At 34.9% G+C, this 16,946-nt stretch overlaps 1 protein-coding gene across 2 annotated transcripts in view; it reads left to right on the top strand.

Moving 5' to 3' along the window:
• Window positions 1–16,946, top strand: part of LOC120414078 (lachesin-like) — a 163,202-nt gene that overhangs the window by 65,577 nt on the left and 80,679 nt on the right. For both annotated transcript variants that reach the window (XM_039575100.2, XM_039575101.2), the window contains exons 5-6: window positions 5,192–5,350; window positions 7,662–7,790. In XM_039575100.2, the coding sequence (XP_039431034.1) occupies window positions 5,192–5,350; window positions 7,662–7,790 (288 nt within the window). The remainder of the gene's footprint in view (window positions 1–5,191; window positions 5,351–7,661; window positions 7,791–16,946) is intronic.

Here is a 16,946-nt window from a genome sequence, read left to right as displayed (position 1 = left end):
AAAGAAAAGCTCTTTTCGGTCATTTTGCGGGAATCGTAAAAATAGTTCGTCAAGGGGTCTGGTGCAACTTTTTTTTAACATGGTTTTTACCTGGTTTTTAATGATTCTAAAAAAACAAGTTCAATGCATTTTATGATTTTTAATTTGCATGTTTCAATTAAATATTTTCATAATTACAAATATCTGAGTAGGCGGTGGACATCACGTGAAACGGAATTAAATCCAAAAATTTTAGAGAAAGTTGCTTTCCTGGGGCCAAATATTGGACTTGCCGATATTTAATTTTCTCGAATAAATACACGGTGATTTGAAGATAATTTCTGTAAAAATAGTTTTTTAAGCATAAAACTCATTGAAAATGTCTTTAAATCTCCTATCCAACGTTACATAATTCGATTTCCAATCACTTATGTGAGATCCGCAAAAGATTTGAACTAATTACATAACTCATCATTTTGGAAGTCATTGTTTATAATTTTAGATTATTATGTATCATAAGCTTCTTAAACTGGATTCCACAAAATTATTCCATCTGATATAATCAAATTATTGGTAATTTCCAGCCAGAAAATGTTTTTCTAGCCAGAACATGTTCACTAAAAAGCACCGTTTTTTTCCAAAGTTGGAATTACTGTTAACTAGTTTAGTAGCTGTCCCACACTAGAGAAAAACAAAATTAAATTTGTAAGTACTACTGCACTGAACTGCCCATGATCGCATAAATGTCCCATATGCATTTTCATCGTTTTCTTGTTATTGATGCAGTTTGGTTCAAAATTGTGTGCTCTTTCGAAAGAGCCCATAACATCCAGTACTTTGTTCTAGAAATCAGGAGGAAATCCAGTTTTTTCGCGAAAACTTAACACGAAGCCTTATGTATGGAACAAACTTCAAATGCGTTTTTCTCAGCTTGCTGTTTTTGCATATGGGACATTTATGCGAACATGGGCAGTACAATATTGTTTGAAAACAAACAAATCTTTTGATTTTTTTCAAAAAATATGTACCGTCATCAGGGGTGACATTGGGTCTGGGGGTGAAATTGGGTCATACAAATTTCAGCATTTCAGCACCCCTAACCCAATGTCACCCCTGATGACGGTATCATGAAAAATATGCGATGTGATTTAAAATATTTGTAATGCTATTAAATTTTAAGGCATATTTGTTTTTTTATCCAGGGTTTTTTCAAGCCCCAAGAGATTGAGCACCTACTTATAAACCTAATGTTGAAAAATATAAGTAGAATAAGTATTATTCCAATGAAGAAAAAAAAAAACACTTTAAAATTTTATTCAAAGGTAGTAGTAGTTTTTTCCATATTAGTTTTTCCTAGATGGTGGAAAATCAAAATCAAGTGGAAAATCAACTAATAGCAGTTGTCAAAAAGGAAGTGGTGACAGTAAAATTATCTTAAAAAAATGTAAAATTACCTTTTTGAGTAGGATTATAGCATTGTCTCATTGAGGAAACCAAAAATCTATTACAAATTAGCATTAACAAAATCATTACCGTCATCAGGGGTGACATTGGATCTGGGAGTGAGATTGAGTCATACAAATTTTAGCTTTTTTGTATGTCCCAATCTTACCCCCCAGACCCAATGTCACCCCTGATGACGGGATCAAAGGAAGATTGAAGGATTTTTTTTTTTGCAGAATTAAAAATACGAACTAAATATCAACAGAATGGCTTTTTTATATCAGAAAAAAATGTGTAATTTTACTTCTAAAAATGTGTAAATTCACGACTTTTACGTTTTAATTCCAAGTTTTCAGTCTATATAGTGGTAATTTATCATCATAAAAATGGTAGTATTAAACCTTCCAAATTTATACATTTATTTACCTTGTAAGAGTTGTTACTAAATGAGCGTATTGAAACAAATTTCAAAAAATCGGCAAGCTATAGACATTTTTAGTAAAACAAATTTCATTGTTAATGTAAAAAGAGTTGATCCATTCTTTGAATTCGTTTCAAGCTGCGAATTTGACAACCTTTCAACAGCTGATCAGTTCAAAGCTGAGAACAGAGTTTACGAGCGCTTACTTTATTTGAAAAATCAACAGGAGGAAAAAAACAAAATAATATCCGAAATAGAATGCTTTGTATTTAGTTTTGTTAAAAATATAAATTGATTTTTTATGAGAAATCACTTTTTTTAAGTATTTCAGGCATTTTTTTAACTAGGCAAATCTCAAATTTTATAATTGTTTTATTTGACATGTGCCCGTGTGCTTTCTGCACTACATTGATAGGAATCCTAGCAAGCTTAGTACAAAAAAGCACACAGGCATCGATGTATAAACCAGAGAGAAGGGAAATACTCTTTGTATAAACCAAGGGTTTGTTAAGAGCAAGTCCACGAGCAAAGCATACCCATCTCGCATCGACCTCACCAATCTGTGTGAAATTTTCAGGGGTTGTTTGTACATATAAAACTAGCATCTGGCCAAAATATGAGCACTCTAGGTCAACGGGAAGTGGGGCAAGTCGGGACACAAAGTTTAAAGGTTTAAAAACGTCAAAAATCTTAAAAAGGCTATAACTTAGGCAAAATTCAATAAAATTTCAAAATTCAAAATGCATCTGAAAGGGCTTAAAAAATGCAACAAAATGCAGGGTAGAGCATCCTGATTGGTCAAATCTAAAGGGAGTTATTGACATTTTAATGAAAAAATAGCATAATTTTCAAACTCAAATAAAAAAGTGTTCCATCCAGATATCAACTCGGTTCGATCTGCAGCTTGTAGGGGACATTTGGGACTACCATCTGAGACTAAGAACACTTTGGGTAAGGCAGTTTAATATATTAAATAGACACTTTTACTTTTAGTGATTTTTTTGGCTGTAAATATTTGCTCGGGGGACCCCTTAGATCCCATTTTCTGGTGATAATATTATCATATTCGTGTTCCTGAGACAATTTCACAATAGAAACATGCATAAAAATGTGTATTTTGATGCACTTTAAAAAATAAAAGTTAAAAAAAATCTTTGAATCACATTTATTGAAAATCAAGCTCGTTTCCAAGGATACTAGATGACACCAGAAAAAAGAAGCTTCATAATTTTTTTTTAACTTTCATTTTTTAAAGGGTTAAAATGGATCAAAATAAACATTTTTATGCATGTTTCTATTGTGAAATTGTCTCAGGAACACGAATATGATAATATTATCACCAGAAAATGGGATCTAAGGGGTCCCCCGAGCAAATATTTACAGCCAAAAAAATCACTAAAAGTAAAAGTGTCTATTTAATATATTAAACTGCCTTACCCAAAGTGTTCTTAGTCTCAGATGGTAGTCCCAAATGTCCCCTACAAGCTGCAGATCGAACCGAGTTGATATCTGGATGGAACACTTTTTTATTTGAGTTTGAAAATTATGCTATTTTTTCATTAAAATGTCAATAACTCCCTTTAGATTTGACCAATCAGGATGCTCTACCCTGCATTTTGTTGCATTTTTTAAGCCCTTTCAGATGCATTTTGAATTTTGAAATTTTATTGAATTTTGCCTAAGTTATAGCCTTTTTAAGATTTTTGACGTTTTTAAACCTTTAAACTTTGTGTCCCGACTTGCCCCACTTCCCGTTGACCTAGAGTGCTCATATTTTGGCCAGATGCTAGTTTTATATGTACAAACAACTCCTGAAAATTTCAGGCAGATTGGTGAGGTCCAAACGACGTCCCATACAAAGGGGTATGCCCTGTTCGTGGACTCGCTCTTAAATAAATTTGTTTAATTTTTTGAAAGAAACACTGACTGTAACCTTTGAATTGGATTGTTCCAAGTGAATTATTAAATCTGCACACTTTAATCTGAAGTTTCTATTGAGACAACACATACAAAATATAAAAAGATGGAAACAAATGATTTCCTGTCAATGTTTCTTCGGTTCTTCGGTACCAAGTTATTCAAGATTTGATAAATTTTTCCATTGAAAACTACTGCACTTCAAAAAAATTAATAAACCAACTGTTAACAAAAATTTTAAACAAGATTAAGAACTTTTGGATGAGTACAATTTAATATTGAAGGTAACACCACTTAAATCATGTTTACAACAGTTTCCTCAAACATTTTTTATACCTTTTCTGTTCACACTTTCCGGCACACCTTAAACGCCTCTCGAGCGGGCACGCCACTTTAACACCAACAATCGGGTATCGATTTCCGCACACTTCCTAACTCATATCGAATATCCATTCAAGAGCATCATCGCCTCCTTCTCGTCGACGTTGTCAGAGTTCAACGGAAAATCCGCGAATTTCCACCAGCACCCCCTCTAGTTGTGGCGGCTTTTGAAGCCCGGCGAGGGAAGCTACCCAGGAAAAAAAAGTCAATTTAAATTCAAATCGCATTAGGATCATTGCCATCATCCTGAACGTAAATACCTGCCTCCTCTTCACGAAACGTGGCGTGCCATTTTTCGTCTGCTACTTTAGTGGAGTGAACTAGGGGACCATCCATAAACCACGTGGACACTTTTTTGGGATTCTCAACCCCCCCCCCCCTTCGTGGACAATTGTTCATACAAAAAAAATCTTTTTTGTATGGAGCGTGGACAATCGCAATACCCCCCCCCCCCTAAAGTGTCCACGTGGTTTATGGATGGTCCCTAGCTAGTCAGAGCTTGTACTGTACTACATAAAGCTTGAAGCAGCTTGTCACGAGTTGAAACATGGATTAGAATGACTCATTTTTAGACGCTGACTTGAAATGTAACTTGATTTTTTTTTAATCAAAAGTTGTTTGTTTAATTTTTTAACTAACTCTATACAATTATTTTTGTTGTGTTTTCGATTTTCACTGGAATATTTAAAGACACCCTAGAACTAAATTTCATACTCTAAAAAAATCCACAAGGTGTCAGACAGGAAATGTCAGAAGTTGAAAAAAGAAACAGCTCAAACCGACACAAGAAACAATTTCAACGCAAACATTTATTTATTTTCATGTCCCGGCCAGTGTCACACTTTTTTGCCGACTTTTCCTGATTCCCTTCATTTCCTCTTCCGGAAACCGGTGAACCGGAAAATTCATCACCTCCTCATTTTTTGTCCTCCTCCCAGCTTCCTCAATTTCAAATTCGATTTGTGTGCCACCTTCCGTCTCATTTCAAACAAGTTTCCTGTCAATGATTTTGTTTTTCTTCTAACGATGTTTCTGCTTCTTCTTCCGCAGTGCCACCCAACATTGACGACTCGCTCAGCTCGAGTGACGTCATCGTGCGCGAGGGCTCGAACGTGACGCTCAAGTGCCGGGCCACCGGGAGTCCCCTGCCGGCCGTCAAGTGGAAGCGGGACGACAATTCTAAAATAGCTATTAATAAGTCGTTGAGTGGTAAGTTTGTGATATTCTGGGAGGGGAAAATGATTGAGTTTGTTTATCGGGAAAGTTTATCAGAAAATTGGAATATTTTTTTATGAGCCTATCAATCTCATGTAAAGTAGCAACCAGTGAGAAATCCATCAGAAATTTTACAGTCAAAAACTCAAAACAATGATGTAAAATATTGTTGAGAAAAATGTAATCCATTTAAAAAATCATTTACATGCCTAAAAAAAGAGTATCGTTTAACCACTCCTGAAACAAACTGACAAAATAAAAGATTGACTCACTAACTCATTCCTCACCACAAACTCACTCACTCACTAACTCTTTCACTCAATGACTGACTCAATCATTCTCTTGCTCGCTCATTTACTCATTTATTGCTCATTTATGACTCACTTACTTACTTATTCATTTACGTATTCATTCATTTACTCATTCACTCACTAACTCAATCTCAATTTCTACCACACATTGAAACATTTACTCAATCATTCATTAGGTCAACCAATAACTCACTTACTTAGTCATTAACTCACTAACTCATTTACTGACTAATAACTGCTCACTCTTTCATTTACTCACTCACTAAATCTCTCAATTAATCACTTACTCGCTCACTGAATCACTCAATTACTCACTCAACCACTAACTCACTCTCTTACTCACTCACTCACTGACTCACTAATTTACTCATTCACTCATTCACTCATTCACTCATTTACTCGTTTATTCCCAAACTATTTCATTCATATATTCATTTACTCACTTATTCATTTACTCACTCAGTCATTAACCTTTCAGTTTTTAACTCAGTATCTCTCTCAATCACAACTCTCTAAATAACACACTCACTCAAACATTCATTAGGTCAGCAAATGACTCACTTACTGATTTATATTACTGACTCTCTAACTAATTTACTGACTAAATATCGCTCACTCACTCAATCTCTTAATTACTCACTAACTCACTCGGTCACTTACTTATTCACTCATTCACTGACTCACTCACTTACTGACTCAATCATTCATTGGGTCAAAGTCAAAGTCAAAGTCAAAGTCAAAGTCAAAGTCAAAGTCAAAGTCAAAGTCAAAGTCAAAGTCAAAGTCAAAGTCAAAGTCAAAGTCAAAGTCAAAGTCAAAGTCAAAGTCAAAGTCAAAGTCAAAGTCAAAGTCAAAGTCAAAGTCAAAGTCAAAGTCAAAGTCAAAGTCAAAGTCAAAGTCAAAGTCAAAGTCAAAGTCAAAGTCAAAGTCAAAGTCAAAGTCAAAGTCAAAGTCAAAGTCAAAGTCAAAGTCAAAGTCAAAGTCAAAGTCAAAGTCAAAGTCAAAGTCAAAGTCAAAGTCAAAGTCAAAGTCAAAGTCAAAGTCAAAGTCAAAGTCAAAGTCAAAGTCAAAGTCAAAGTCAAAGTCAAAGTCAAAGTCAAAGTCAAAGTCAAAGTCAAAGTCAAAGTCAAAGTCAAAGTCAAAGTCAAAGTCAAAGTCAAAGTCAAAGTCAAAGTCAAAGTCAAAGTCAAAGTCAAAGTCAAAGTCAAAGTCAAAGTCAAAGTCAAAGTCAAAGTCAAAGTCAAAGTCAAAGTCAAAGTCAAAGTCAAAGTCAAAGTCAAAGTCAAAGTCAAAGTCAAAGTCAAAGTATGAAGTCAGAAGTCAAAAATCAGAAGTCAGAAGTCAGAAGTCAGAAGTCAGAAGTCAGAAGTCAGAAGTCAGAAGTCAGAAGTCAGAAGTCAGAAGTCAGAAGTCAGAAGTCAGAAGTCAGAAGTCAGAAGTCAGAAGTCAGTAGTCAGTAGTCAGGAGTCAGTAGTTAGTCCGAAATCAGAAGTCAGAAGTCAGTAGTCATGCGTCAGGAGCTAGGAGTAAGAAATCAGTAGTCAGAAGTCAGTAATGAGTATACTGCAGTCATTATCATCTGAATTCAGGAATCATAAGTCAGTTGTTAGAGTTAGAGTTAGAGTTAGAGTTAGAGTTAGAGTTAGAGTTAGAGTTAGAGTTAGAGTTAGAGTTAGAGTTAGAGTTAGAGTTAGAGTTAGAGTTAGAGTTAGAGTTAGAGTTAGAGTTAGAGTTAGAGTTAGAGTTAGAGTTAGAGTTAGAGTTAGGGTTAGAGTTAGAGTTAGAGTTAGAGTTAGAGTGAGAGTTAGAGTTAGAGTTAGAGTTAGAGCTAAGAGTAAAGCCAGACAGGTTTTTTTTTCGAAAAATCCACGTTCAAGATATTTCAAGACCACTAACCAACATCTGGTCTTCCAACGTCTGCAGTAATAAATTTCCCAACAATTTCTTTTCTTTTCACCAAACACCCAATCCTCTCTTTGTCTTTTTCATTTTAGTGCCCGACTGGGACGGCGAATCGGTGGAGATCTCCAAGATCTCCCGGCTGGACATGGGCGCGTACCTGTGCATCGCCTCCAACGGCGTCCCACCGACGGTGTCGAAGCGCATTAAGGTCAGCGTGGACTGTAAGTAAAACCGATAGTTCCGGCCCTCCCTCTCAATTTTCATTAGGGTTAGAGAAAAAAAATGTGGCGACCCTCCCTCCTTTCTCGAGCGTGTGTGGTTAGCACCTCGTCCAAACGAGGGGAGCAATTTAAATTAAATTCATTTGCATCACATTAAAATTATCCCGAGAACAAAAAAAAAGCGATCTCCTTTCGTCGTTCCCCAGGGGAGTTTTCCGAGAAACGAGAATTAAAGCCCTTCTTGTCGTAAACAGTCACCGACCTTCACGAGTACGATGGCAAAAAGGGGTGAACTGCTGGAGTCTGGAACAGTAGAATTATGGAAATTAAGGGATTGCAAAGTGTTCCTACCAGTTGCTGCTTGTCGGTGGTGTCGGATGACAAGGTGGTGGCTTCGTGGGAGGTTTTGTGGCTGAACAATATGGATTAACTGGCGGGTCGTTAAATTTGTCAACCTTGGCGGAAGTTGTGGTTTTACGGTGGGGGGAAACGATGGGGTGAATAATTAGTTGTTAAATTAACGTGGACGACGGGAGAAATTCAAGGTTGCCATTTTAATATAAATTAAAGTTTTCACAAGCTTCAATCTTTTATGACCTTGCAAATCTAATACGATCATGAATGTTTTTATGGAGCTATTCCATGTCAAATAGGGAATCGGTTGTACCCGACCCTCTCCGATTTCAATGAAACTTTGTAGACATGTTATCCTACGCTTATATAAGCCATTTTTGTGTATATGGAGCCAGTTTCACTCGATAACGACATTTGAGACGGGCGCAAGTGTTTTAAATAGTTTTGAACTTCGTAATTTAAATATTGTTGTACCTCGAAGCCGTTGCATCGTATCAAAAAGTGGTCAGAGTCAAACTTGTAGGAAATTTGACGGGCTTTCCGAAAGAAAGAAAAAAAAAAACACTCCACTTTTATGAGATTTTTTGATTTTTAAGTTTAAAAGTCAAATTTGAAGGTGAGCCCACGATTTTTTTTCATTCAAAATTTTTGTGAAAATAGCCTAAGATGTTACAAAAAGACTCACGAAAAATGCAGGATGGAGCAACTTTCCTATAAAAATACAAAAATCATTTACTGAAACTGTTTTTTCTCAAAAGTGCTCTAAACTTCTAAATTTTCTAAAACCGAACACAAGAGTCGATTCTCCAGACAATTTTACATAAAAGTCTCTATATTGACCACTGTCGTAAGTCCAATCCTTGTGAAGTTACAGCGGTTTTAAAAATAAAAATGTTGAAAGAATGGTTTTTTGATGGTTTTTGGCAATTTCCATATGACAGATACAGCAATATTTTAATTACGAAATACAAAAATATTTAAAACTTTTACGCCCTTCTCAAATGTCATCATCGAGTGTAACTGGCTCCATATACACACAAATGGCTTATATATGCCTAGGATAACATGTCTACAAAGTTTCATTGAAATCGGAGAGGGTCGAGAAAAAAGTACCTAAAAAATTACTGTTTTGGGCTGTAGTTCGGTTTATAAAAATACAATTTATGTTTCTATACCCAAACTTATTGAAAATAAATAGTTTCAATTAAGGTTAAAAAAAAACAGTTTACAGCTGAACTTTGAACTACCAAAAGATTTAAAAGTTTATAGAAAATTATGTAAAAAGGCAAAACAAGTAAAGGATATTATTTGAAGAATAAGGAAAAGGAAATGCTCGATATTAAAATCCAAAAAAGTACTGGTATTCAAATTTCTAGCCTCAATTTTGAAAAAAACATATTAAAGTATCTTGAAAAAATAACTTAAAACATGATTTTTCGCTTTTTTCTAAAACATCGTGTTAACATTATCTTTTTCGATTTGTGGATCCAAACTCATTTAATCATCACGCATTCAAAAAGTTTGAGCTGTCCATTTTACGGTGTCTTTAGAACAAGAACAATTTTTTACGAAGTTGGCAGATTCCGTGTATTTTTTATTTTATAAATTATACCAAAGAAGCAGTTTTGTGTCATTGATTGGTTCACCCATACAAGGCTCCATACAATTTTCGAGAATACGTTGAAAAATCATAAAAATTTAGGTGGCCAGACCTACTGCGTAAAGTTTACCGCTGAGATGATAAGTTGAATTTGGTTGAGTTTAAGCATGGAGGTCAAATATTCAAATATATGCCATTTTGAAATGTTTTAATTAAAAAGAAATCGAAAAGATCAGAAAATTCACAAATTTTTCATTTTTTGCGGGTCGAGTAAAATTTTAAGTTTCAAAAAAAAAAAGAAATTACAAAAAACATAACTTGGCGGCAGTATTTTTGTCCATACTTCTCTTTGGATTTGCGGATTATTGTACCCCTAAAACATATCACAAAACTTCAAAAATGAAAAAATATGGATTTTGGGAAATTGTTTTTTTTTGTAAAATTAAGTTTGCCGAGGACACCAAACCGATCAGAAAATTATTCTAAAGATAAATATTTTTCAGTATTAACGTACCATTTTTGTATGGAGTGCTGCCAAAATTTCATGGATTTTGTATGAGACAAAAAATAGCTTCTTTCCAAAATAAATCAAGTTTTGATGAAAAAAAATCAGCAAGTCTATTTTTTCCTGAAATTTTGCGTCAGAGTACCTTTTTTGATCATTCTTTCTTCGAAAAAGTTATTGAGAATTCCGAATGAACACATTTGTGAAATTTTGCATGACTATGAATTGAATGATCTTAAAATAACATAATTTATCAATATTTGATCACTACCCTAGTACCATTTTAAAACTTACAGGTTTTACCATGGTTCTCAAAACCCTCAGAAAACCTAAATAGGCATTTTTGGCCTACTTTAAACCTAAAATGTTACTAAAGTAACAAAAATAAAAAAATCTTTAAAATCGAAAAGGTCAAGTGAAGATTAATTTAAAAATATATTTGAAATTATTCAAAACACATGAATATTGAGCAAGCAAGCAATAAGATGTTAGTTTTTAACTTTGGACAATTTTTTTTATTATTTCTTATCCATTTAAATATTCTTGAAATGAAAATTATGTCTTCGAGTTAATCCTTTTTTTCGAATTTCAGAGAAGAGTTTTTTTTTTGTTCTAAAGTTTCCTGAAATGTTTGTTTTTTTAGATTCTTCTCACGCCAAAATTTTCAAGTTTTGGCCACACTGTTTCTTTTGTATTCACAATTGAATTATTTCCATTTTTTCTTCTAAAAACAAGCACTTGCATCAAAACTTCTTCATCACGTATCAACATAAAATTTCACCCAAAAAAAACCAACGCATCTTTTCGGGATGTGCTCATCATCACAAGATCGCACACAACTTCCCCTAATATAGTTTTCATATCTTTACCCTTAAACTTCCGGCCAAGCATGCATGCATCCTTCAAACTTTCTTTAGCAGGCGAAATGGATATCTCTTCGTTGTACGAGCAACAAGTCTTTCCTTATTCTGCGAACGCGTTGCTTGAATTTTAATTAAACGTTTCCTCAAGCAGTGAAGCAGCTCCCGGAAAACTCCCAAGAAGAGCAGCATTTTCCACTTTTGTTTCGCATTTATGATATCCCATTTCAACCAACATATAAATATGAATATCTCTTTTTGGAGGTTGGGCAGAGGCAACACAGACAGACAGTTAAGCAACATTTTTGCTCGATCCCAAACCACTTTTTGATCCCGTTTTGTGCCCTTTGGACAGAAAGTTGTGCAAGCAACTGAAAAAACTTAAATCGTTTTTAAAAACTTCAAACAAGGAATATTTCTTCTTCTATTTCCACACCCAGAAGCAGCAGCAGCAGACCAGCAAATCTTCAAATTGGGCCAAGCAAAAAAAGAAAAGTGGAAGAATTCCGGGGCTCGTTTTTCAACTCAAAGCGCGCCAACATTCGAAATGAAATAAGTGGCATCTCGCGAGAGCTCACATTATGCAAAAGTTTTCCATCTCTGGAAGGCATTTTCCAACCCCGGGAATTAAGTTTTGCAAACAGAAATCTTTTTATGCCTTTCGGCGATTTTCGCTCTCTCTGTGTGTGCGTCAGCGATATTTTCCGCTGCTTCTTCAAGCGAGATTCGTCTTCTTCAGATTTTCCAGCATTTTCCAACACTTGGCGTAGCAAATTTTCCCCGGGTTTAATTGGCATCGTTCACCGTCGCGTGTTCACAGACGACGTTTTCTTGCACTTCTTGGTGGTCACCGTCAAGAACGTGATTTCCTGCAGCATTCCCGGGATGCCTTCCCGGGGTTCACCCTCCCTGTAGGAGGTGCCGTAGGATTGATTTGGATTGTGGCCAGGAATGAAAATTGTGCGAGGAAAAGTTTTCTTCGTTTTATTTTTCTTTTTCGATAGGAGAAAATACTGCTTTCTGCGTCAATAACAGGAAGCAATTTTACGGGGTACGATTCGGAGCGACTGGTGATCAATGGGAAAATTAATGACTTTAGATTTGATCAATTATTTTGGCGATGAGAAGTGCAATGCAGAAAATCCAATGAAAATCTATCAGCAAATGGTTTGAGATGTGCATGCAGAATTAGTTTTTATACATTAAACATTAAACATTAAACATTAAACATTAAACATTAAACATTAAACATTAAACATTAAACATTAAACATTAAACATTAAACATTAAACATTAAACATTAAACATTAAACATTAAACATTAAACATTAAACATTAACATTAAACATTAAACATTAAACATTAAACATTAAACATTAAACATTAAACATTAAACATTAAACATTAAACATTAAACATTAAACATTAAACATTAAACATTAAACATTAAACATTAAACATTAAACATTAAACATTAAACATTAAACATTAAACATTAAACATTAAACATTAAACATTAAACATTAAATATTCAGGTGTTATTGAAAATCATAATATTTAAGGATATTTTTGGGATATTCTTGTCTATATAGTTTGAATAATTTAACCTATGTTTTTAAATGTGAAGTTATACCTATTTTATTTTCAAATGTTGAATTCAACAGAAATCACAAAGTTCCTGTGAAATCACACATTTTAGTCATAAAATCTGCCACGATATCTAGATGTAACACAATCAACATTTTTTTTCCATGCACGACACCACACAAGAAAAAGTTGCAATTTGGAAGATTGAAAATTTTGTTGGACGAATGTTTGTTTTTTTTATAAGTTTTCCCTAAAAAAAGTGTAAAAATGTGAACCTGATGAAAATTCACTTGAAACTGATGAAAATTCACCATGCAATATTACATATTTTTTTCTGACACAAAATCTTGCACCAAACCCTATGATGAATATTACCATAATTTCTGTTCTGTGTCTGAACAAATTCAGTGTTAAGTTTTTAGAAAATGATGTTCTGAGCAGTTTCAAAGCTCTAAAAACGAACATTTTAGTTTTCGAAAAATTAAAATATACTTAAGGGTCAAAATTTACAGCCATTTTAAAGAAAGAAGCAATTTAAAAAAGGAAAATATCTGTGTAATTCTCTACCAACTCACACGAAATCGGGAAAAGTTGCCCCGACCCCTCTTCGATTTGCGTGAAACTTTGTCTTAAGGGGTAACTTTTGTCCCTGATCACGAATCCGAGGTCCGTTTTTTGATATCTCGTGACGGAGGGGCGGTACGACCCCTTCCATTTTTGAACATGCGAAAAAAGAGGTGTTTTTCAATAATTTGCAGCCTGAAACGGTGATGAGATAGAAATTTGGTGTCAAAGGGACTTTTATGTAAAATTAGACGCCCGATTTGATGGCGTACTCAGAATTTCGAAAAAACGTATTTTTCATCGAAAAAAACACTAAAAAAGTTTTAAAAATTCTCCCATTTTCCGTTACTCGACTGTAAATTTTTTTGGAACATGTCATTTTATGGGAAATTTAATGTACTTTTCGAATCTACATTGACCCAGAAGGGTCATTTTTTCATTTAGAACAAAATTTTTCATTTTAAAGTTTCATGTTTTTTCTAACTTTGCAGGGTTATTTTTTAGAGTGTAACAATGTTCTACAAAGTTGTAGAGCAGACAATTACAAAAATTTTGATATATAGACATAAGGGGTTTGCTTATAAACATCACGAGTTATCGTGATTTTACGAAAAAAAGTTTTGAAAAAGTTACTTTTTGCGTTTCTCTTTGTTTCGTCGTCCGTGTCTGTCGCGGGTGACCATGAACGGCCATGATCGATGACGACCAACTTTTTCAAAACTTTTTTTCGTAAAATCACGATAACTCGTGATGTTTATAAGCAAACCCCTTATGTCTATATATCAAATTTTTTGTAATTGTCTGCTCTACAACTTTGTAGAACATTGTTACACTCTAAAAAATAACCCTGCAAAGTTAGAAAAAACACGAAATTTTAAAATGAAAAATTTTGTTCTAAATGAAAAAATGACCCTTCTGGGACAATGTATATTCGAAAAGTACATTAAATTTCCCATAAAATGACATGTTCCAAAAAAATTTACAGTCGAGTAACGGAAAATGGGAGAATTTTTAAAACTTTTTTAGTGTTTTTTTCGATGAAAAATACGTTTTTTCGGAATTCTGAGTACGCCATCAAATCGGGCGTCTAATTTTACATAAAAGTCCCTTTGACATCAAATTTCTATCTCATCACCGTTTCAGGCTGCAAATGATTGAAAAACTCCTCTTTTTTCGCATGTTCAAAAGTGGAAGGGGTCGTACCGCCCCTCCGTCACGAGATATCAAAAAACGGACCTCGGATTCGTGATCAGGGACAAAAGTTACCACTTAGGACAAAGTTTCACGCAAATCGAAGAGGGTTCGGGGCAACTGCTGTGTGAGTTGGCGGAGAATTACCCATCTCCAAAAATCAAAAGACAAATTTTATGCATTCGAAAGAGTTGATTTAGCACTACAAACGTTTAACAAATCTCAGGGGTATTTTTCTTTGAACTCAAAATTTCTTCATATGAAAATGTCTAATTTGGGACCACCCTAAGGATATTCGAAAATTGTCCAACAATATGTTTCTGGATCTTTTTTCCACTGAATCTGAATCTGCTCTCAGAATTTAGCCAAAGTTTCACAATATCAATGTTTGGGTTTAAATGATTATTTTCGGCTAAAGGTTTTTGTTTTTTAAAAACTTTTGAATCGGGATGAAATTCACTTTTGTGGAACCTACCACAACTCTATAATTATATTCCAATAAAACCGAAAAAAAAAAATCTCTAAAATCAATAGATCGATGTCCTTTCTGGCCTAACAAACTCAACAACCTCTGTCAAAACAAATCACTTCCCACATGAAACTTGTTTCTACACCTTTCTTATTATTTAAAGCTGTGATTTTCTACACTAAGCTTGTCCCTTTGGACAACTTTTCACACTTTCTCTTCCTTTTTATTTTCCAAGAACTTCAACTGAACCCCGTCGTCGCAAATTGCGTAATTTATATTCAATCACATTTTCGCCCCTTTTCACAGCTCTCTCTCTCTCTCTTCTGTTGCGGCAGTTGGTTGGGTTCACCTTTTTTCCGAAGACTGTTTTCCTTTTTCCCGGAAAATCGGATGCTGATTTTCTCCGGTGTCATTGTATATAATTTGCTTTTAATAAAATTGTTAACAAACATGAGCTGCCGGTGCCGGTGCGTGAATGGTTCTTCGGTGTTGGGGTGTGAATGAAGTCTTGGTGGAGAAAGAAAACCATGTGCGGTCGTAGAAGGAATTGAGATGCGAATGGTTGGAGCAGGTTGGCAGGGACGCAGGTTTAGGATTTTATTCAAATTTGAGCAGTTGTCACATGGAACGGGATTGGTTGGAACAGATGTTCAACCCCTTTTTGGATTTTGGTTAAGGATTCGTAGTATCATTTTTGATGTTGTAAAATTTGTATCTAATTATATGTATTGCAAAAATTAAAAAATCAAGAGATATTTTTTAATTTTTATTTAGAAGAGTTGGAAATTCTTAACAGGAATTTCAAACTAAACTCAGCAGGAACTCTAACTCACTTGAAATTTCGTCAAATATTTTTCCAATTCCAAGGGGAGGAAAGCTTGATTGAGTCACTTGCTTTGAAGATCGTTCTATGTAAATCGCTTGAAAGAGAAGCTCCAGCAACAGACTCCGACTAGAAGAGCAAACAGTTCAAAGCTGCGACGACAAAAAAAAAACAGAAAAGATAAAATTTACTGCCACTTTTTGGTATTTGCAATCTGGTGACATGTCGTAACATGTGGAAGATATCCCCTTTTTGCTTCTTCTCTAGAAGCTCTGGAAGACTGGATCTAGGCAGCGGAAGCTTCAAAGCCAAAGCTCAGCCGCAAGTTTATTCGTGTGATTCGTGCCATGTCATCCGTGATGCTTACCAAGTGAAATCTCTCGTAGTCAAACAACCCCAGCAGCAGCAGATGTGACGATGATGATGATGGTTACATCTCGGTTGCTAGGCTCATTTGCATGATAAGATTGGCAATCAGTCATGTGTTGCGTTGCGTTCGTGACGATGCGGTCTAGTTGTGGTGCAGTTTTAGTGGTTTCAACAGTTGATGTCAATAGGATCAATCATATTGTGGTAGATGATGAAGATAGTAATTTAAAGAATTTCAATTACTTTTCGAACAGGTTGAATAACTTCTTCAAATATTTTGTTGAAAAGACCTTTTTTCTTACTTTATCCCAGCTTAATCCCATGAGTATCACTTTTTTGATGTGAATATACAAGCCACATCCTTCGATGAAGTCAACAACACCACAATCCTAACAAATCCAAGCGAAAATCTCTTGAAGAAGCGATTAAAAGGCATCCCCCCGGGGGGGACAATTGACCTTAATCCAATGGCCACCACCTTAACAAAGTCCTGGAACGGACATTCCCCGGAGGAGATGATCCACACAGCAGACAAACATCGTTTTAATGATGTCGTAAAGGAAGCAAGCATTTGCCATGTCCGAAGGAAAACATTTCTGATCTCGGGTGGGGTGCTCTTTTCACTGTTGCTAGAAGAAACGACCCAAAGGTCTTCAATTTGTGTTTGTACAACAACGTTCTATTGAGAGGGAGGACAATAAGACGACATCCACCCCCTAACAAATATTCTTAAACGAAGGCAAAAAGTGTTGATTGTGGGTAGAATCAAAGAAATTTGTGGTTTAAAGATTTGACGACCCTTGGGGAAACGGACAAATTTGCGGGAAATTTGTT

Source organism: Culex pipiens, chromosome 2, assembly GCF_016801865.2.
Source record: "Culex pipiens pallens isolate TS chromosome 2, TS_CPP_V2, whole genome shotgun sequence".
NCBI classification, from domain to species: Eukaryota; Metazoa; Arthropoda; class Insecta; order Diptera; family Culicidae; genus Culex; species Culex pipiens.
This window is presented reverse-complemented; position numbering and strand designations above follow the sequence as displayed.